The following is a 23,222-nucleotide window of genomic DNA, read 5'->3' as shown; positions in this document are numbered from 1 at the left end:
ATTAAATTTAGGGGCACCCAAGTGGCTCAGTCTGTTAAGCATCTGACTTCAGCTCAGATCATGATCTCACGGTTTGTGAGTTTGAGCCCCGTGTTGAGCTCTGTGCTGACAGCTCAGAGCCTGGAGCCTGCTTTGATTCTGTGTCTCCCTTTTCTCTCTGCCCCTCCCCTCTTCATGCTCTCTCCCTCTCTCTCTCTCAAAAATAAATATTTTTAAAAAATAAAGAAATTAAATTTAGAGTCCCACATCACACTAGTCCTCAAAACACATGACATGACTACTATGGTCTGAAAGTTTGCGTCCTCCCCACCCCCTCCCCCAAATCTATAGTTGGAACACCTACTGTCCAAAGACAAGATTAGGAGGTGAGGTCTTTTGGAGGTGCTTAAGTCTTGAGAGCAGAGTCCTTGTGGATGTGATTAGTGTATAAAAGAGGCTCCAGAGACCTCCCCAGCCCCTTCCTCTCATGAGGATACAAAGAAAAGGCTCCAACCCGGAAGAGGGCTCTAACCTTGGACTCCAGCCTCCAGAACTGTAAGAAATAAATATCTGTTGTTCATAAGATACCAAGTCTACGGTATTTTGTTATAGCAGCTTGAAGAGACTGAGATCGGAAACTTAAATTAATAATAATGATGGCCATAACGATGAGGAATAAGAAAGTCCTTAAGTAAAGCAAAAAGAAAAAAAAAAGGAATGAAATGTGAACACATCAAAATTGAAAATGGGAAAGTCATCTTTTGCCATGCATAAGTTAGAAATTAAGAAATTCAAAGACAAACCACAAACAGGAAGAAAGTATTTGCAACATCTATAACAGCTAAAGATTACCATCTAGAGTACATAGAGCACCCTCAACAAGGAATATAAGCAAGGGACACAAGATTCATGTAAGAGAAAACAGGAACAGTCCATAAAGGCATAAAAATAGACACATCTTACCATCAAGGCAGACACTGGCAAATCAAAACAGAGATAAAACAGCTGCATCAATACATGCAAATATACATAAATGCAAAAATAAAAGGTTTCTTAATAATGTTGGTGAGGCCTGAAGAAACAGTTCCTCTCACACACCACTGATAGGGCTATAAAATGATGCAACTATTAACTAAAATTTAGGATATCTGTAGCCTTCAATCAGCAATTGTAGTTCTGAAAATTTACCTCAGGGAACCCCTGACCCATCTACCCAGAGAGGGCTATGCAGGCTGACTATTACCCTGTATTACAGGATTGTTCCCTGTAGCCCCAAATTAGAAACAAACACCCACAGTCCGCCAGTGAGAAATTATTATTAAATAAAATTTGGTAATCCATTCCATGGGATATGACAGAGAAATTTAAAAGTAAGAGGTAGATCTACATGTACTTACATGAAAAGTTCTCTAAGACAAACTAATAAAGTAAAACACAAGTTGGTGAAACAGTAAAAACGATATGATGGTATTTAGGATACAAACAGATATAAACAAAACAAAATGAACTATTTCCATAGATATGCATGTAAAATTCCTTCAGAGGAGACAGGGAACGCTACCATGGAACTGTTACCAGTGGTTGACCCTGGAGGGTACACTAAGATTGGGTCAAAGAAGGAGGGGCTAAGGGCATTTACACTACTTTATTCTCTTATGCAAAGAACACATTTGTGTGTTATTCACAAAATTAAAAATAAATAAAATCTGTAACAACAAAAAAGAGAAAGTAGTAGGAGTCCTACATTTAAAATGTGTCTTTTTCCTCCTATTCCTTTTTGATGTAATGTAATTATGTGCTCCTCTCCTCTCTCCCTCCAAGCTCCTGCTTTAGGGATACAAGGAGGAGTCTGCTGGGCTGGACTTCTTGGATCTGAACTAGTAGTAACTAGTTTTATTTTTACACCAACCTTGGCACAGAAGGAGGGCATCGAGTTGCAAGGCAAAGGTCTATTTTGTTTCATCTTCTAGCAGAATAGGTTTGTATTAGCTCTTTAACATTGACTTCTTTTTTCTTCTTTAGCTTTTCCTCCAAAATTGTGATGCAGATACTTCCTGTAGTTACATGGTTTTCATGGCTGATACTTCCTGTGTTGGTTCCTTGTCCCAATCTGGCATAGCTCCAAAGAAAAGTCATAGACTAATGCCAGCAACCCCTTACATACTCCAGCCGTGCAGGAGCCCCTCTCACCCACAATTACAGATAAGCTCATCCTCTTGGCCTAACAGACACTGACATAAGAAAAACCACCGTGCTTAGAAGAGTCTTATTCAGAAACATGCTGTTGCTACTTGCAGACAATAAGATGTACAGAGCCAACAGTAAAGAAGAAAGTGATTGAAATAAGTCCAGAGCTGGTACGAAGAATGAACATATATCCCTTAAGATCATGGTCATGTTTATCTGCTTCCCCCAACCTCAAATATTTTTTCAATGTTTCACCAAAGCACATGTTTGCTACCTAAAAATCACTTGCTACTAGCTCCAGTTTTTTAATTCCTAAATCTATCATCTGTGCTGTCTTCTTTGCCACCCGTCATTTCTATGATGAAAAATCAAAGGGGGTGTTAGAGGAAGGGAGCATGTCACTGTCTATGGAGGATGAATTCAGTGGCGCAAAATCAGTGGCTGTGGTCTACAGTAGAATGGATAGTAAGGTACAATGTATAATTTGGGGTGGTATCATGTAGCCACTACAGGAGAGATGACATGGGTAAGACATTGAGTAAAATGTGAGAATTTTCCTCCAGTGCTATAAAAAGAAAGATCTTGTAACAAGAGCTTCTTTCCCAAGAGCTTCTTAAAGCCACTCAGCTCACCTCTGAGCAGACCACGCATCGTTTTGGCACAGGCTCCGTGGACAAAGGAGAATTTAGGTAGGAAGAAGCCCAAAGGGAGAAGAGAGGTTCATTATAACAAATACCAATGCACACTTCCAAACAAATGGAAAACACAGTGTGTAAAATCAATGAATAAACTTACAAGTATTTTTTTTTCTGAGACATCTCTGTAATATATGTGATAGATTCACATCACTAAGAGTCACTGTTTAAAAAAATATTTTGAAGAAAGTGGGCCTCTAAGTAACATCATGATTGCACCTCTCAGCCAGGTACCATCAAATCATCCTATGCAAGAACAGCGACTAAAAGCTTGGCTTCCCACCCCTCATTTGAGAGCACCATCTTCTAGCATACATTTCCTCTAATATATCACTTACACCCGTCCATCTCCTAAGAAGTAGATGTATCACTCCTTCTGGCTCCAAGACCGGGCGTAAAGCCAGAAGAAAATGACAAACTTGGAAGCAATGAAAGTTTAATTTTTTTTTTCTTAAATCCTCTCATCTTTTGTATACTGATATATGATCATTGACTAAAAAATAAACCTCGTAACTCTGATCTATGAAAATGGGATGACTTCGGTATTTAAAAAGTGAAAAATGAAATTTACTATCTTCTTAGGTAGAACTGTAAGATTAATATCCATGAGAGGAATAGTAATAAAGAGATAAAAGGAATTGCTAACATATTATCTGTTTCAATTGGTCATAAACAGCACTACAAGCAAGAGAAAACGGTTGTGGTAAAAATCTGAAATAAATTTTCCCACATCTGAAAATAGGCATAAGTCAAAATCCTGGGTTCTCAGAACAATAGACATGCATCAAAGAACCTTCGGTCCTAAACCCTTTCTCTTTCTTAAGCAAAGAAATATTTATGATTGGTCTTAGAAGGGAGTTTAACTGAGTTGCCATGAATTATTAAAAAACCCCAAAATACCTTCTGTTGCTTTTATAGAAGCTTGATTTACAAGCTGAAAAATCAAACTGACAGTTAAGTCCCTTGTACAAATACCCAACCTTTAAAAATGCCCTAGGCATTATAAATATATCTTTCATGAATATAGCTGCAACAGTTCTAAAAATAGCTTTTAGGAGGAAAAAAAATTCTTTCAAGCCATTGTTTTATACATAACAGCAGGAAACCAAACAGAATGTCAAACCCAAAGTGATTAACACACCCAGTAATAAACATGAACATTAAGTAGCAAGTCTTACAAATGAAATACATTTTTTTGACATTAGCTTAGAGTCTATGGTTTAGCCCTAGATCTATGGCCAGAGATGATTCCAGGGCACCCATATTCAAAAAGTGATTCGAGGGCTACAGGGCTAAAATTCGCCTTTTAGATGAGTGTAAACAGGCACGTTCAGGACTGGCCCTGGGAGGGAGGTATTACCATCCAGCACCCTGAGAGTTTCCTCCAGGCTCCACCCTGACCCCAAATATGCCATTTCACACAGCCAGTTCCAGACCACTGCTCACAGGTGAAGTCCAGGTTGCCCCAAAGGCAGAAGGAAAGGCCAACAAATTCCAGTAACTTTGGCAATAGTGACCTAACTCAAGGATGTGAAAAGACTAAGAGCCCTTCACAATGTGGTACCTGGTATTTTATTGGTTTAAATATGTATTTAGCACTCTCAATAAAGCTTACCCATCTCTCCAAATAACAGAGCTTATAGGGTCACAACATTCTGTGTTCTGTGACCTCACAGGTTCAAGTCCAGAACCACTGTTTCTTGAAATAATAACTACTTTCTATGAATATTTTTCTGCCCATTAAACCCCAAATAAGTCTTGTGATTTGCAGACATTCTATTTAATAATTCAATATGGAATTATCTCAATTGGCTTCATAATAAATGAGATCCTAAACTCATGAAATGGTAGACAGAAAGCTAAATATGAAAAAAAAAATCTTGAAACACTGAAGGTATAAGATAAAGGAATCTTATTCTTAATTTTCTAATGTGAATAAATGATCAAGACCAAATTCCTGTGCCAAGGCCAGGCGAACCCTTAATAAGCAGCAAAGGGGAGAAGGAAGAGAAAAGGAAAGCCAAACTTATAATGTGGGTCACAAGTGATTTTCTCATCATTTTTCTTTATTCTTTATGAGTAGAACTGGAGGGGGGATTTAAGTCACTAATACTGGCTAATTTTCTTCTACAACAAATGTAATTCACATTTCCATGTTCTTGTCCTGAAAAAATGGCAATTGTTCTAGGATTCAGCATATCTAATACTTTGGGCTAGAATCCTTGGAAACTCCTAAGACATTTATTTCTAAGTAGAATCTTTAAATAAATTACAAAGGGTCATTCATGAAATGGGTATACTTATGGAGGTAACTTAAATACTTTGCAAATCAGCAACAAACTAGAAAATGTAAGAAAGACATATCTCACTTTTTACCTTATTTTGATCTGTCCAGTAAAAGAAAAATCCCTGAGGGTCAGTCCTCAAAATTATTGGAGTGACAATAGTGGAGTCCTAGAAATATAAGAAAAAACACAAATATCAACATATATCATTGTAGGAAGTCCTACCCAGGAGTTACTTAGCAAGTAATAGTTGTTACGAGTTTCTCAAGGGTCATCAATTATTAGTAAAAGTTTCAAAAAACTAGACATGGCATCCTCACTTCACAGCATTATTAATTACATAACTAAGCTTCTTTACTAATAATTAGAATATCTGTGCATTACTTATAAAAGAAAAGCCCAGGTATGCATATATTTATGAAGACAAATTGACATGTTTTCTATTCAAAGTTCTAATTTTCCAAATAATTTTAATATTAAACATCATTACATATTTTATATGATTAAAATTAATTAAAATCCATGCTTGAAGGTAATATTTTAAATTACATTTGTTCTATAAAATTATTTTTTATTGTACTAAAGAGAGTAAACATATTATTTGGGCATTGCTGTTTCCAAGGTAACAATAAATAAGGCCATGGTCTACATTTTCAGAAAGATATACAAAATTGTTGCAAATTTAAATTTCACAAGATGAAATAAAACATCGTAGACAAATAGTCTTCTGGAGTTTAAAGCATGTACATTATAAAGCAAAAACAGCATGCACTGTAATTATAATATTAAACATTTCTAAAATATGTGTTCTTTTCTTTTGGCAATTTTCAGAAAGGCATACCATCTGCACAAGAAAACACATGTCACTGGATATGGATTTTTATACTGAAATACTTGGTTGGGCCTTTGCAGGAATTACATTTTTTAAAGGAGACATAAATTACCTGTTTATTTCAACTATTTCATACACATTATAACTAAAGTATGGCATATCGTCTATCTGATCAAAGATACTTATAATGAAAATTAGAACTTGCAGAAATAATTTTGGAATTGGGGACTGTTTTCCTGATGGGAAGAGTAGATCAATGTTTTTAGTCCACATGGTAAGTCATATTAGAAAGCTCGGTTCTGAAGGCCATCCCCTTGGGGATGCCTGTCCCCCCTGGGTACCTCATCTTACACAGCTACAACTGAAAAAAAAAACCATAATAATACCTACCTTAGAAGGTGTCTGTGTGAATTAAATAGGAGAATTTGGGTAAAGTACTTGAACCAAATGCTTGCCTCATAAAAACATTTATTGTTATTAACGGATTATGCTTAAAAACTGACTTATTAAAATAGCAAATGAAAGTTTATCATGGCATTCTTTTTTTATTATGGTTTTATTATACCGCTAACATAAAAATTCCTTTTTTTAAGCATAAAGTTCAGTGGCATTAAGTACATTCACACAGCTGCGCAGCCATTACCACCATCCATTTCCAGAACTTTTTAATCTTCCCACATGAAATTCCACAGTCATTAAACACTAACTCCCCATTCCCTCTTCCCCAAGCCCCTCACAATCACTACCTACTTTCTGTCTCTATGAATTTGACCACTCTTGATGCCTCACATAAGCAGAATCATACAATATTTATCATTTTGTGACCGGTTTATTTTGTGACTGGCCTAATGTGTTTAAAGGTTCATCCATGTTGTAGCAGGTGTCAGAATTCCCTTCCTTTGTAAGGCTGACCAATATTCCTTTGTTTGTATACATCACATTTTATTCATTCATCCATCTGTCACTGGACACTTGAGTTATTTCCATCTTTCCACTATTGCAAAAAATGCTGCTATGCACAGATTGACAAATATCTGAGTCCCTGCTTTCAACTGTTTCATACCCAGAATGATCATACAATAGTTCTCTGTTTAAGTTTTTCAGGTCCTGCCCTTCTGTTTTATCCTGATAATTTTAAGATTTATTCTTTTTTTTTAAATTTTTTGATGTTTATTTATTTTTCAGAGAGAGAGAGAGAGAGAGAGAGAGAGAGAGAGACGGAGCGTGAGCGGGGGAGGGGCAGAGAGAGAGGGAGACACAGAATCTGAGCTGTCAGCACAGAGCCTGACACAGGGCTCAAACTCACGAACCCCAAGATGATGACCTGAGCCAAGTTGGACACAACCGACTGAGCCACCCAGGTGCCCCTTTTAAGATTTATTCTTAACATGCAGTTTGAAAAATATCTTTTACAAGGATGGTGCTGTGGCACAGAACTTCGGCTGGAACTTCAAATTTTAAAATTACTCCTGAATGTTAAAAAAAAAAAAATTGAAAACCAATTTAATAAGATAATAAAAGAACAATTTTTAAAATAGTTTAAGCTTCACCTATGAGATTATATGCATAAATGTTCAGAGCAATATTTTCAATAAATCACAGCAGTATTTTCAGTTCTGTTTCATTACCCATCATCCTCTAGAGTCGGGCAAAATGAAACTTTCTGACAGGCTGCACACAGCACACATCCCCACTTCCGGTGAATCTGGAATTAGCCTGTAGTTTTAATATATCATCCTCAAATCAGTTCCTTTTCTTATCAGGGTGTCTGACAAGAGCATCTGACAAGATTCTAATCGAAACCTTGGTGACAATTCACTGCAAGGGTCGCAGACAATCAAATATTTAAAGTCATCAGGGCAAACCTCAAATTTATATTTTAGAACACTGTACTAGGCTGCCTCATTTGCTTCTGATACTGCTATTTCTAGCTTATTCCTTCTCCTCCTTCAAAATTAAAGCTGCCTTGTTAAATATTTTCTTGACCTCACTCTTCCGGCCATGGTTCCTCTGTTAAATGATCTTTTATCTCGTCTACCTGCTTACTTCCTCCATAATCACCCCTAACATTCCAAGATCAGCTGGAACTTGGCATTCTTGCCATCAAAGGCAGGATTTGACCCAGAAATACATGAATATCCATTTTCAATTCCACCTGCTTTTTTCCCACCTCCCACATAGCTGCAATGTCTATATTCTCCCGTACCAAAGTAGCCACTCAACCCATATCACAAGTATTCTTAATTGTCAGAACATAAGCTCTTGTTTGAAGTTTGAAATGTATGGTCATCTTTCATTTTCAAGGGAACCGCTGATGGACTGTAACTCTTTAAGCATTTTACTGCCAAAAAATGGAGACAACTCTCGGACAGTCTGTTTCTCTCCATCAGCATCCATAAGATATGTATTCCATATAAGATGGTGGTTTTCAAACTTTTGGGTACATCAGATTTACTAAAAGGACTTGTTAAAACACAGACTGCTGGGACCCTTCCCTAGAGTTTCTCACTTGATAGATCTGGGCTGGAGTCTGTAAATATGCATTTCTTTTTTTTTTTTTTTTATTTTTTTATGTTTATTTATTTTTGAAGGAGAGAGAGACAGAGTGTGAGTGGGGGAGGGGCAGAGAGAGAGGGAGACACAGAACCTGAAGCAGGCTCCAGGCTCTGAGCTGTCAGCACAGAGCCCGACACAGGGCTTGAACTCACAGACCTCGAGATCATGACCTGAGCCGAAGTCAGACGCTTAACCGACTGACCCACCCAGGCACCCCTAAATGTGCATTTCTTACAGGACCTTAGTGCTGCTGCTGCTGCTGCTGCTGCTGCTGCTGCTGCTGGTCTAGGGACCACACTTTGAGACCCACTGACATAGGCCTACAAAGGGTGAGGTTTTGGGTCAGGAACACAATGATGTAAAGGCACCAGTGAGCTTAAAAGGTAGACAAACTTGTGTCTTGTAAGTATATTGTTTCTAACTAAGAATTCAACTTTAACTTGTTTATTTCAAGTTGTAAGTTTCTTTTTTCCCAATAAACATCTGCCTTGAGAAAGAGAGCACTGATAAACATACCTGTCTTAAGTTAGTAATAGTGGATAATGCACAGTTAAGTTTCCATTTACTTCTCTTCATTTGATAGAAACTTACTCGCATCCCTATCTCATCAATATATCAATAGTGAGACTAATATGATATAAGAAGCTACTGCTTTGCAATTTACTTTTTTCATTATTGCCCCATGCAGGAGCCCTTTTAGACATTTATTTTCCTAATTATCCACAATGAAATTTTAATATCACAGATGTCCTATCTATTTATATGCTCTACGTGTATCTGTGTTCTATACAAAAATTAAAAAAAGGATAAGATATTTTTGTCCCTCAAGACCATTTTTCATTTTTTGGAGGTGATTTGGCCCCAACTGCGAATGTATGTTCTGTGCCTGCATGTCCAAGATGGACTCATGAGCCACCTGTGGCTACTGAAAACTTAGAATGTGGCTAGTTCAACGGAGATGTGCTGTATAATGTCAAAGACAAGGAATGAAAACAAGAATATAAAATAGTTCATTAATAATTTTTAATATTGATTATATAATGAAAACAATATATTGGGTTAAATAACTATATTGTTAGAATTAATTCTACCTGTTTCCTTTTACTTGTTTTACTATGGCTATTAGAAAACTATAAATTTCCTAAGTGGCTTAAATTATATTTCTACTGGGTAGTGCAGCTCTCAACTTTAAAACTCTAAAAAGGTTTCTTCTTAATAGGGAAACGTTTTTCACAAAGCAAAGCACATTTGGTCAGATAATTCCATTTAGCAAGTTTTGGGTTTTTTCCATGCATGCAGCTACCATCCAGTTTTAACATCTAAGTAGTACAAAATAAATCTAGTTGCTTCTCTAAGTGTCAATTCTTCGAATATCTGAATAAAGCCATTATGTTGCTGCCCTCTGAGGCCATATATTTTGCTAGGTTCAGGTATATTGTGGGCTGAATTGTGCCACCCACAAAAAATGTATATATTGAAGTCCCAACCCCCGTACCTGAAAATAACTGTCACTTTATTTGGAGACAGTCTGTACAGAGGCGATTACGTTAAAAGGCAGTCACAAGGGTGGGCCCTAATCCAATAAGGCTGGTACCCTTATAGAAAGAGGAAATTTGGACACAGACACGTACAGAGAGAAGATGATGTAGAGACCCTGGGAGAAGACAGCCATCTACCATCCAGAACAGAGGACTGAACAGATACTTCCCACATGGCCCTCAAGGAAGGAACCAGTTCTGCACCCTGATCTCAGATTTGTAGCCTCCAAAATTGTGAAAATATACATTTCTGTTGTTTAAGCCCCCCCGTCTCCCAGTCTGTTGTACTTTGTTACAGGAGCCCAAGCAAACTAGTGCAAAGAGTAACCCTAAACCTTAAGACGAATGTCAAGGACCAGTCCACAGACCCACAGCTTATTCCTTAGTACCATTAGCAGAAAGTCTATTCGCCAGTGTTGAGCACAATCCTCACTCCACGGTGATTCTATGTTTTTATGCTGGACCTGGATTTCTAAATTAATCAATATTACAGAGTCAACAAGGAGAAATGACAAGCAATGTTCCACAGGGAGTGCCCAAGACCTGCATTAGGAAAAAGTAGAGCGGAAGATGGCAAATATATACATTGTAGGGGAAACAGTTGTGTAAGGAAAAAGAGTCCTAAGGGTCATAGAAAAGCAGATGTGATCCCATCAAACATCAGCAACGCAGCCCTAACTATGAAAACAACAAATAAAAATAAAACAATAGAAATGCTAAGGTGCTGGCTTAGGATCAGCGAGGTTAAACTTCTACATGCATCTGCACTGATGAGAATTTTCTTCCAGGGGTCTATACAGTGTGAAATTTCCCCCAAATAAATGAAAGCAAAGGAAGTAACAGGGTCCAGAAAAGAAGACGCAGAACAGTAGAGAGAAGCACCATTTTAGTATTTGCATTTCACCGATAGGTATGAAAATCTCTCTTAGTACAATACAGGGAAAAGTTGGAAGCACATTTCTTCAAATATCACACAAGGGAACTTAAGACACTATACTACAGATTAAAACAAGAGCCCAGATTCCCAATTATCCAAAGTGCTCATTGCTTAGTGGGGACATCAGATGAGGAAACTGACCATTTTAGCAAGATACAGCTCTGGTGGGTGTAAACTGGCATCTCACTGTGGTTTGAATTTGCATTTCCCTATGACTAATGACTAATGACGTTGAACATCTTCTCAGGTGCTTACTGTCCACGTATGCGTGTGAATCGTGTGCGCGCACGTGCGCGTGCCTTTGCACATATCGTAACCCAGTCCTTTTTAAAATCAGCTAAGATTTAAATCAGTAGTTTGAATGTGAATCAGTGGTTCTGAACTGGAGCAATTTTGCAATGTCCTGAGATAATTTTGTTTGTCACCCTGGGGTCTTTGCTACTGATATCTAGTGGGTAGAGACCAGGGGAGGCTCAAAACATCCTACAACGCACAGGACAGTCCCCTACAGCTGGCGCAAAACATCCTACAATGCACAGGACAAGTCCCCTACAGCAAAGAATTACCTAGCCTCAAATGTCAATAGCACTGAGGTTGAAAAACACAGCTTAATGGCTTCCCATTGACTTTATGATAAAACCTTGCCATGGCCTAAGCAGGCCACTTGCCATTTTGCCAGCAACAAACTCCCAACCTGCTTATTCTGCTATGTCCTTCAAAGGACATCCTTTGATCCTTGGAATGTCCCCATGTCCTGTTCCCTTGGCCTGACACACACCCCCCTCCTCTTGTTGATCTAAGTCCTACTTATAACCCAGGTCTTTCCATAAATAGAATGCCTCCTGGGGAGCCTTCCACATTTCTTATGCTCACATGTACTTCTGTACCTTTTTCTATAGCACTTACCACCATTATAATGAAATAATTATACTTCTATTCCATTAGCATCTCTCTCCCACAATAGAATACAAACGCCATGAGGGCAGGAGCCAAACCATTTATCATCATAACTCTGCAACACTGACAAGATGTCTAGCTTGTAAGAAGCATCAATACTTATGTTCATTATGAATACTGAATGGGTGGATGGAAAAGAAGCTAGGTACATTCTGAAAAGTATCAGTTGAGGTTGACATCTCACAGGTTGCCAGTAGCCTTGGCAAGAGAAATTTCAAAGCAGTGGTAAAGGCAGAACAAGACTTTGGAGGATTTTGTTGCGGCGAGAGAAGTCAGAGGAGACAATAACTATGTGTGGAAGTCTGGAGAACATTGTGCTGGAGTCTATGTTGGAATTTCTGTGGCTAAAAGGCATATATTGATATGTTTTTAGAGGAGCTTTGGTAGAGGGAAAGTGTTCACAGATATTATCAAAAGCAAGCTAATAATAAAGTCAGCATCCAGAGAAACTGGGCAACATGGACTCCAGAACACAAAGATGTGCTTTCCCAGGGACCAGAGGGAAGGTGGGAGAGTGTAGGTGGCCCCAGTAATTACATGAAGAGTGGGGAAGGGAGGAAGTCTTTGTGAATCATTACCATAATAAAGAGAATGTTTTCACAACTATCAGTCTTTCATCTGTCACTTCCAACACATCTGAATTTCTTTAAGGAAAATTTTCACAATACCTGGGTACTCATGTGAGCATCTTTTTTAGAAAACGGAAGCCACTGGTAACATTCAGAAGATGGGATGTAAATACATTAAGCATCACAATTTTCAACCAATATTGAATTGCAATTTAGTACACACTCAACTTTAATTGGTCCCGCAACAGCATCAGATCTGTACTGACAACAAACATTTTGCTTCTCCAACTCACACTGAGAGAAACTAAGGCCACAGAGTCCCTTTGGACTCTGGGAGATTTCTGAGAGAATGGAAGGATATAGAGCAGGGCTTTCCAACCAACACCACAGACAGTGTGTCAGGAAGGTCTCTTCAGAGCATGACCACCTTCCAGGTCTGCCTCAAGATGACATGCTCCCCTGTGTGAACCCACTGTAACCAGACACACACCAGACCACTTCCTTCATTCCACAAACATTCCCTCAGTACCTACTGAGTGCCAAGCCTATGCTCTGCCCTAGGGAAAGAAGATAAATAACATAAAGCTATAGTCCTCCAAGTGCCGTGGTCCAGTTGTAACACAGACAAGGGATATCCACCTGCCTGTACACATGTTCCTGCACCGGCAATCTAGATCTGGCCTCTCGACTGATACTACCTTGAATTCAAGCCATTCTGCATCTTGCTTCGGGTCAGGTCACTCATCGTCTACACTCCCATCATGCCTACCAAATTTTCCAAGATCAATGATTTCTGTAAGAAGCCACAGGACCAGTCTTAACGGGAATCCAACAAAAGACAACATTTTGCAAGTATGTTGGGAAAGAAAAAGGTGGAGAAGCACATGTAATGAGTCTTGCTAGATACAAAAATGTCACTTATCAGGCAATGGAAAAAATGACCTTTGTTTTAACGCCACTCCTGAATACCTAAATATACCATGTCTCCCTACTGAATGACTGATAGAGAACATTTGTAGACTATAATATACACTGGCCTCTGTGCCTCAAAGTAGCAATGAGGCTTTCCTATGTTCCCATGTAACACAATGTAGACAAAAATGAACTCTGTATATACACCATACCTGTTTTTGAAAACAGTGGCCAAAAGGGATAAGTTTGTAGGGACATAAACCCCATTTGTATGAATCCTAAAATCAGGGAGATTTTGTAGAGAAGTCAAGGAATCTTTTTTAACTTGTATTGATCTGGATGGTTAAGTCTTTTATTACCAGGATGCCTGGGTGGTTCAGTCAATTAAGTGCTGGCTCTTGATTTCGGCTCAGGTCATGATCCCTGCATCGTGGGATCAAGCCCCTGCATCAGGCTCTCCACTGAGCATGGAGTCTGCTTGAGATTCTCTCTCTCTCTCTCTCTCTCTCTCTCTCTCTCTCTCTCTCTCCCTCTGCCTCTCTCTCCCACTTGTGCACTCTCTCTCTCTCTCAAAATAAATAAAATGAAAATAAAAAGTCTTTTGTTACCTAAAGGATCCTGTTTGGGGATACCATGGTAGACTGTAAAGATAATATAACAAGAAGACTTAGTTTTAAATTTAACCAACTAGTTGTATGTCCTTGGGCAAGTCACAACTGACTAGCCTCTGTTTCCTTCTACGTAAAATGGGAATAACACTTGCCCTTTTCCTACCACTAAAGGTGGTGTTGATGACTAAACAGGGGTGAACATAAATAAATAATAACAGTGCTTTACAAGTATAACTGCCTGTGATTAGGATTCACTCTCGATATTGAGCTCCAAAGGCAACATTATAGCAAAACTCCATTTTACTCAAATGTAATATTGAAGGAGCAAACTCCATGGGATACAGATATTTGTTGCATATAAGGACTGAAAATCATGAAATCTTAGAACAATAAAAGACAGATCAGGCAGGGGTTAGTGAGGGAAACAGAAACCTCTCTAGAAATTTTGAACATAAAAGGATTTAATTACAGGTAATTGGACAGAATCTCAAGGATTGGTGAAGTGGGCTTCAGGTTAGGCCTCCATGAATGACCCCAGAACACCACAGCACTGACCCTTGAGGAAACCTATTGCTTTCACCACATTCAGAAAGGTAAGAATCAGGAAGGAACTCCTGGAGTCAAAAACCCAACAGCTTAGCCCAAGGCAAAGGAAGAGTAATCTGAGAACAGTGAGCACCCCCTCTTGCCATTGCCTCATTAGACCCATGGCCCTGGACATAAGCCACTTATGAACAATTACAGAAAGTAATGCTTCTGCCTTCAACACCTCACATTTATACGGAAACAACCCCAGGAATATAGAAAGGTGGTCTCTTTCACATCTCTGCCCTCTAAATCTCATATGACTGCTTCTCATGCTGGTGGAACTTAATTTACAGCCAGAATATTAGATGCTTCCAGAGAGTCAATGTAGCTTTGGATTTCCAGATTCTGCATTTTAAAAAATTCCACTAAGAGGATGTGAAAATTGATGCTAAGTGAGACTCAACAATATCTGAGACAAAACACCTGAGAATGCATCATGGTTAGCACTTTTTTTTTTAGTCTATTAGCCCACTCACTGACTTGTTCTGTGGTCTTCTGTCTCTTTTTAAGTCCATGTGGCCTCTTCTATAAAATGAATCACATTAACTTTCTCTTACCTAATTTATAAACAAGTTCCAAAGAAAATTAGATTTTTTAACAGCAAAATAATCTCCTAATTTTTTAAGTATCAATGTTATAGACTGATATCCACTAGGACTAGTTCAGGTAAAAGTGTTTCTCTTTGCAAACTGATCCATTTTCCCTGAACTTGCTCATAAAACTTTAACTCAATAAAAGAAACAAAACATGGAACTGAAAGAGCCCCTGAAATTAAAAAAAAAACAAACAGATATGGGATGCTTTTATTCTATTTTAATATTAAATGTTTTCTTATTTTATATAATAGTCTGTTTCCCCATTTACAATAATTTAGTTTCTTGACAAATATACAGATTTAATGAACACCAATGAAGACATATGCCTAAGCATTTGTTCAGAATAGAAATTAAAGTTAAAATTTCCAAAAAAATTGAAATTAACATGTGAAGAAGATAATAAAAAAAAATCAAATATCAGATCAGAGGGGAATCGGAAGAACTCTTAAAGAATCTAGTGTTCTTTACGTGATATTTGTCAGTTTTTTACAGAAATTGATGGCTTCCTTAGGAGCTCGTATGTAACTGATCTCAGAAACAAGTCTCCAGAGGCGCCTGGGTGGCTCAGTAGGCCAAGCGTCTGACTCTTGATTTCAGCTCAGGTCATGAACCCAGGGTCCTGGGATTGAGCCAGCATCAGGCCTCCACACTGAGCATGGAGCCTGCTTAGGATTCTCTCTCACCTTCTGCCCTTCTTCCCCGCTCTTTTTCTTTCTCTCTAAAATTAGAAAAATTTTAAGAAAGAAGTATGTCTCCAGTTGCTTTCCCTGCTGATGCACAGGGGCACATGGCTTAGATTGGGGCATCGGACATGGCACAAACAGGGAAAGAGAAGCATTATGAAATTTGAGCAGGTGGAACTTATGATCTGAAAAGGCTGCATGAACCTAATATTAGCGTGGGTAACAGGAAAAGCAACATTTTCAGTCACCAACGATGTGTTATTTAGGTGAGACCCATAGCATTAGTCAACAATTCACAATCAATCTTATTTCATTTTCTGCTGGCACTCCTTGTTCATGATAACATGAAACAATCCTGATAAAGAAACGTTTAACCACAGGTCACCAAGTTCAACATAAAAAAGGAAAATGTTCCTGTCCCATTTAAACATCATTGCAGGTAAATATAATTTGAAGCTATTTATTGATAGACTTAACTTTCAAGGGAAGTATTCAAGATATGCTAATAGCCAGAGCAAATTATCCTAATACACCACAGGTAGGAATATCAAAGTCAGGCAAGATAAGAGAGAAAATCTAGAAGAGAAAAATAGATTCCACAAACAGCACTCTGCTGGTCTCCTTTCCTATGCCAATAACAGCCTGTAGGCATTACATTTCCTTGTTAAACTACCAGAGTTTTGTTCAACTATTTCCTCCTTCAGGGCATTTACACCTGCTCCACTTCCCAGACTTCACCTTAGGACAGATAAGGACCTAATCAAGTGCCATCTAAACAGAAGGTAAGTCACTTCTGTTGTTATTATTCAAGAGGGTTCATTCAGCAGTAATAAAAAAATGCTTTAGGCTGAAGAGGGTTTGTTTTGTTTTAACTGAAAATTAAAAAAATCTTTTTTTTTAGATCAAAAACAGGCAAAACCAACCTATAAAGTTATAACTCAGGCTGATTGTTACCCCTGGGAGGAGGTGTAGGGACTGGAAGGTACCACCTAGAGAGGGCAGTGCTGTTCTTGATCCAGTGCTGCATACTGGGTAGTGTTTATTTTGTGAAAACAGATCCAACCAGACAGAAGATTTTTGTGTTTTACTGTATGCATGTTACGCTCTGATAAAAAGCTTAAAGTAGCTTTATTGGACTAGATTTTGGAAACGTTAATACTTTTATGTTTAAAGTAATTACTGTCGATGAGAAATTCACAAACGCTCTTTGGGCATTAAAAATGGACATATCTGGGCATACGTATGTGGCCCTTTAGAGAGCACCTGCCAGCTTTTCAGTCTAAAATCTGCCTCTCCCTCTGTGGGGGCCCCGTCCGGATCCACCACCTACCAGCCGGAGCCTTTTCTTCTCTATTTCCCATAACCTTTCCAGAGTGAGTGCTGCTGAATGCCCATCTCATAAGCCATTCCCCTCAGCTCCCTCATTAATCTGGTCAGTGCCCTCCATCATTCTGCTGCCATCATTTTGGAAACTGTAACTGCATATTCTACATAATGCAAATACTCTACCCAAGCTTCTGTGTAGGATGCTGGGAAATGTGCAATATACAAGCATGTTTCTTCTATTATTATTAGTGATGATGATTACCTGTTTTAACTGCGGAGGTTTTGTTTGAAGGGGAGAGAATGGTGGAAAGGGGGGAGAGTGCTACTTGGTTCAAAGCCATGGGGCATTAATCCAAATCCAAACCTTTGAGCTTCCACAGGCTTCTTCTCAAACAACTTAGGCAGTTGCAATTGCAACTTTTGGCTAGATTATGCTTGTGAGACAGAATATACAAAGATTAGTTTTATACATATTTATTTTAAATATATATTCTTGCTACATTACAAGAGTTCTGTTTAAGAGGTTCCTTCTTCTAGGTGGAATATATATGTATGTGTATATATATATATATATATATATATAATTTCTTTTTTTAATTTAAGTAGAAATAAAACTTCTGGATACTTTGTAAACTGACTTGCTTTACAGAGAAGGTGTCCTGCTTTTTATGTGGATTCACTTTCCCTGAAACACCTGAATTTTTTTTGAAACAGGTAAAACACTGATTTTTTTTCTTTTTCCAATTATAAAATATTAAAATCAAAGCACATAGTAAAGGGAATGAAAGGAAGGTCTGGATGTTCCCACTTGTAGAATAAAGGAGGCATCTAACATATACTGGCCACTGTGGAAAAATTCATGACCCTGTAACTACTGAGAGAACAATATTTTTAAAAACTGTGTTTTATTAAGGGTTCCTGGGTGTCAGGCACTATACAAAACAATGTATATGCCTTTGCTCACTTAATGTTAACAGCTGTTCTGTGCAGCAGGAAATATTACAATCCTCACATTACAGATAAGGAAACTGAGGTGGAGATGTATTAAGTAACTTACGGTGACACTTGAACTTACAGGGGGAGAGTAGAGAAAAAGAAAGAACAAACAAATGTGACACCTTTCATGTCCTAGAGGTTGTAGAACAAAGAGACAAGGTCCTGGGAGCTTAAACAGGGACACATCAGGGGCTGGGAAGAGGGGTGGGGGAGCCAATTGTATGGTTTTTATCCTTCCTCTTTTCCTCCACATACTTTCCAATACAAAGCAAGGCCAAACACTAGGAGAGAGAGGGCCCAGACTCATAGTCTCCTAAGCTCCCTACCTCAGATGCAGAAAGTAACCCCCCTCCACTGTCCATCTCACCAGAACTCTCCCACAATGTCCACAGTCCTTTACACCCACCTCCACCACAGGGGCTGATAATATACAAATGCAAAATAAAAGCAAGGATAAAGTTGCATCCTTTGGTATCACTGGTAAAACATAACCACGATAGGTCAGTCCTATATCTGCTGACCAAGTTCTGGAGGACAAGGTTTGGCCTTGATCTTCTAACTGTACACGCTACCACTAGTCGTTCAAATGCTGAAGTAATTCTATATGCTCCACAGACCCTGGGGACTCACAGCCCTCCTCATGATCAGGCAGAAGAAAGGCCAACGCCCTGGTGCAACAAGGTGTTCTCCAGGACCCTGCTCCACTTCCATTGCCCGCTACTGTCTATTGTGATTGGTTAGTGCCTATGTCAAAGCTTTTGACTACCACTCTTAAAGCATCCACAGCCATGATTCTGGCATGTAGCCAATAGATTATGCAGGGCACTGCACCCTCTAGGTGACATCTTCCATTCCACAGAGTGGCCAGAAAAACAGAGTAAGTGATTGTGGTGTTTTAACCACTCACAACAAGAGATAATCTCTCTGAAATTCTAAGTAGCCCCATACTCATCATTTCAAATGTATTATTATGCTTTCTAATGGGCTACTCAGAATCTATTTTATGAGTTTGCCCATCCCTCTTCTTAAAGACCAGAGGGCAGGGTTCTACAGTTTTTAAGTGAGATCCAGTATTTGAGAGATTTTAAAACTATTTCCAACATTTAATTGTCCTCTAAACAAGCTGATGGGGATGCCCCCCTGGTGCAGGGGGCAGAGGATATTTCCCAAAGTCAAAGCCAAAAGGGAAAACCCAACAGTCTTCCCTCCTCAAAGACAGACGAGACAGCCTCTCAAAAATTTTCTCTTTTCCCTTTCCCTTTCTACTAACCCACTAGAAACAGGTGACAGTGCTGAAAATTGTTCACTGCATATAAGAAATTCAAAAGGCACATATGAATGCAAGTTAAGCTAGCCTAGGCACCAAAGACACTTGGTAAAATATGCCATTAAGATCTAAAGATTGTCCGTGATTTTGTCATTGAGGTCCTTCTACCTCTTAGATAGAAAAGTAACAGCTGGATGAATTTCTCAACATGCAGAGAGATCAAATTAAAATCACAAACTTGCAATAATGTACATGGGCTGACAAGACCATGGTAGCTATCTGCCATACTTTTTAAGTTACTTCATACACCTTATCTCAGTGATTTCAAAGTGTGGTTCTCCAGACCAGTGGACTCAGCAAGACTCTATGAGAAATGCATTCTCAGGCCAATCCTCAGACCTTCTGAATCAGAAACCGAGGGTGAGACCAAGCAAACTACGTGTTGCCAATCGCCCAGATGTTTCTGACACTCAAGTGTGAGAAGGGCTACTTTATCCTATTGGCTACTTCCAACTATTACAGGTGAAACAGGTAAAAACAAACAAACAAACAAACAAACAAAAAGTGGCATTCTCATAGTCTTGCACAAGAGGCCGCAAAGATTCAGAAAGGTTAAGTGATTAATCTAAAGTTACACAGCTGACTGACAAGAGAACCAGCAGGTAAACTCAAGCCTTTAGATTCAACATGTAGTTCTCTTTGTCTTCGGCACACAGTATCACTAGGATGTAGTATAATTAGCCCAATCACCTAAACTGGCTTCATTTTGGAAGGACAGATATGGGGCGGCAAGAGTAGAGGGGTGACTCCTGAGGAGGATATGGGTGACCTAAGAAAGTCTGCTCCTTCTCAACCCACAGATCACCATGGAGACAGAGAGCCAAGGAACCTGCAGGAGAGTTCACCATATTCCAGGTAACCTGACTCCTGGATGCAGTCTGGGTTTCTCCCTACAGAAGATCTGAGATTCCACAGGCCCTCCCTTTAGCGTGTGCACTAAAGTAAGGCTTCCCAAGAAACTCACTGCTGCAGTGCTCAGGGAGAGTGCTTCCCACCTTCTTCAGGTAGTGTCTGACTGGTGACCTTTCCAATACTCTCCTTACATCACTTCTAATCTCTACGTCACTGGTGTTCTTGATAATTTTCTGTCTCCTCCACCTACCATGTAAGGCCTATAACAGCGGAGATTCTGTCCACATTCATCACCACCCCAGAATCTAGTGTATGGTCTGGCATTAGCAGGTAAGGAAGAAATACACATGCCATAAATGCACAAAATAAAAATCATCTCCTTGGATGTTCAAAACTTATTCCACAGAAGATCTCCATTTTCAAAGTAATGCCGGCTATTTTCTTCCAAATAAGATATTCTGGAGCACCGTTTAAAAGTATCACTGTGAATAAATGCAGAGCTTATGCTGGAATACCCTTCTTTATTCTGTAAAGTCTTTCTCCCTTCGGCCCTTTATTTTCTCATCACCTCAGTTCTCTCTTTGAGACTCTTTTATTTGTTGCTGAACTGCATTATCTTTTGTTGTTATTGCTGTTGTTGTAAGAAAGCGGTTCATCTGTGTCCAAATTTATTGTTTAGATTCTATTCCATTTACAAAAACATCTGGTCCTTACACTGGGATGGAAGAAGAAAAGTGTAAAGTCCTCCGTAAAAGGGCGTATGTTTCTATCCTTGCCTACAACATTTAATAATTGCCATTAGCTTTCAAGGAAGCTGTGGCTCATACTCCCTAGTCCCGTTTGCACTTCCAACTGGACAAAATATAGACACAGACTCACTCAGCTAAGTAATTGGATTCGGTACCTGGAATATTTAAATTGTTTTTCAGATACTGGAAAATGGCTTAAGAAGATTAAAGAAAAATACCCTGGAGGATAACAGGCTATAATTTACTAGGTGGAAAATCTTTTCAGGAGGATGAACACCTTATTCGCCTATCATTCCTCCTGTTTGAGAGATGTCTTCCTCATTTGGACCTAAATTTCCTTAGATCCTGGCAGCTCAGGTTTATCCCGGTGGGTTGTTCTTAACAAACCTTTTGAATTACACCCAGGACATATAAATTGATACGATAATGCCCTCCATCTGAAGAGTCCCATGTTTTCAGCAAGATTATTAATTTAAGTGTTTGAAGACAACGGGTTGGGGAGCGGGTGTCACTTGGAGTCCTAGGTCCAGGGCTCTTGAGAAACCCTGGAGATCCGGGTTTGGGCAAAGCTCTGCCCCACTTGGCAAAAGATGTAATAAATAAATTGTGGGGAATGCCTTGCCGGTTCTGCTTCAAGCTGCAGACTCCAGCCAGCTCAGTTCTCAAAAACTAGCTCTCCCCATTTGCCTGCACGTCCGCTGAGCACTCCTAGACCCCCGATGCCCCCGACTTCTGTCCTCTAGCCCTTCACAGGAGTGTCCTCCTGGGCCCTTCTCAAGCCCCTCACTCCGGAGCCAGGCGCTGAAGTTTGGCATCAGCGACCACCTGTCGGCTGGACCGCTGTGTCCTCTGCCGCGTGGGCTCCCATAAAAGTGCCATGAGGGTTAGCAATTACTGAACAGGCTCGTTCTTTGGGGCTGTCCTGTTCCTTCTGGAAAGGGAGCAATAGAGGTAATAGGGGGTGCGTCTGCGGGCGGAGAGGGGTGCGCCTGGGTCACACCCCAGCGCTCTCCAGATGGTCCCAACTTCTCACTTTCCAAAAACTCAGGACCGTTCCCTGGCAAAAACTGCCCCTCAGGCCCCCAAGCCTGAAGAGCCTCAGGGGGCGCCTGCCAGACCCGGCAAGGATGGCAATTCCCTGACCCGGAGAGACAGGAGCGCGCGCGAAGCCGCTGCTCCCGGCCAGCCGCCTCGGCAGTGGCCACCCTGCGCGCCCCGAGGCGGCCCCGGCCGGCTCCCGTGCGCCCATTGCATAACGCGCCCCTCGCCCCACCCCCACGCCGCCCGCCCCGCGCCCTGCCCGGTGCCCCGCGCCCCCAGCCCGCAGCCTCCGACTTACATCATCCCACTTGACGAATTTGGTGCCCTTCTTGAGGCTGTCGGACACGCACACCGGCTTGAGTTGCAAAGCGTGCACTCCGGGCTGAGCCCCGGCCATCTGGGCTCATCGGGGCTCGGGGCGGCCCGGGCGAGCGCGGCAGGGACGGGGCGCGGGGCGCGGGGCTCCTTTCTCGGCTCGCGAAGCGCTTGACTGTGCTCCCCCGCCGGCCTCCCCCGGCCTCCCGGCCTCCGCACCTCCTCCGGCGCGGCTCAGCAGGCGGGGCGCACGGGGGCCAGGCGCCCGGCCATGCCCCGGGCGGGACGCGGGGTCGGGCGCCCGCGGTGGCTGCGGAGCCTCGGAGGGCACAGGGAAGCCGAGCCGGGCGGCCGAGGCTGCCAGCCGCCGCCGGGTACTGCTCCTCCTCCGCCGCCGCCTCGAAGCGCACCATTCAGCACATCCTCTATACACAGAGGGAGAGCGCGAGTGACACACGCTCCGCGCCCCCCCCCCCCCCGCTCCTTCCCCTCCTCCTTCCTCCTCCCGCCCAGCTTCCCCGCCACCCTCGCTGGCTCGGTCCCTCCTTCCCCCGGCGGCTTCCAGCCCAACTTTGCGCGCTGGGTCAGGCGCCGGGAAGCGGGGACGCAGCGGCACCTCCCGGCTCCTGGGCCCCACTGCAGCCAACGCCTGCGCCGCCCGCGCGCCCTCTGAGCATGCCCCATGCCGGGG

General features: G+C 40.9%; 1 protein-coding gene across 6 annotated transcripts in view; it reads right to left on the bottom strand.

Moving 5' to 3' along the window:
- The window catches only part of PLCB1 (phospholipase C beta 1), a 708,066-nt gene extending 685,111 nt beyond the window's left edge, over positions 1-22,955 (bottom strand). For 4 of the 6 annotated variants that reach the window (XM_047853458.1, XM_047853461.1, XM_047853460.1 and 1 more), the window contains exons 1-2: positions 22,515-22,955; positions 5,238-5,315 (exon numbers count right to left, since the gene is read on the bottom strand). In XM_047853458.1, the coding sequence (XP_047709414.1) occupies positions 5,238-5,315; positions 22,515-22,613 (177 nt within the window). In that variant the 5' untranslated portion in view covers positions 22,614-22,955. The remainder of the gene's footprint in view (positions 1-5,237; positions 5,316-22,514) is intronic. The other 2 variants (XM_047853459.1, XM_047853462.1) reach the window with 1 other exon arrangement.
- Positions 22,956-23,222: the final 267 nt, after the last annotated feature.

Source organism: Prionailurus viverrinus, chromosome A3, assembly GCF_022837055.1.
Source record: "Prionailurus viverrinus isolate Anna chromosome A3, UM_Priviv_1.0, whole genome shotgun sequence".
NCBI lineage: Eukaryota > Metazoa > Chordata > Mammalia > Carnivora > Felidae > Prionailurus > Prionailurus viverrinus.
This window is presented reverse-complemented; position numbering and strand designations above follow the sequence as displayed.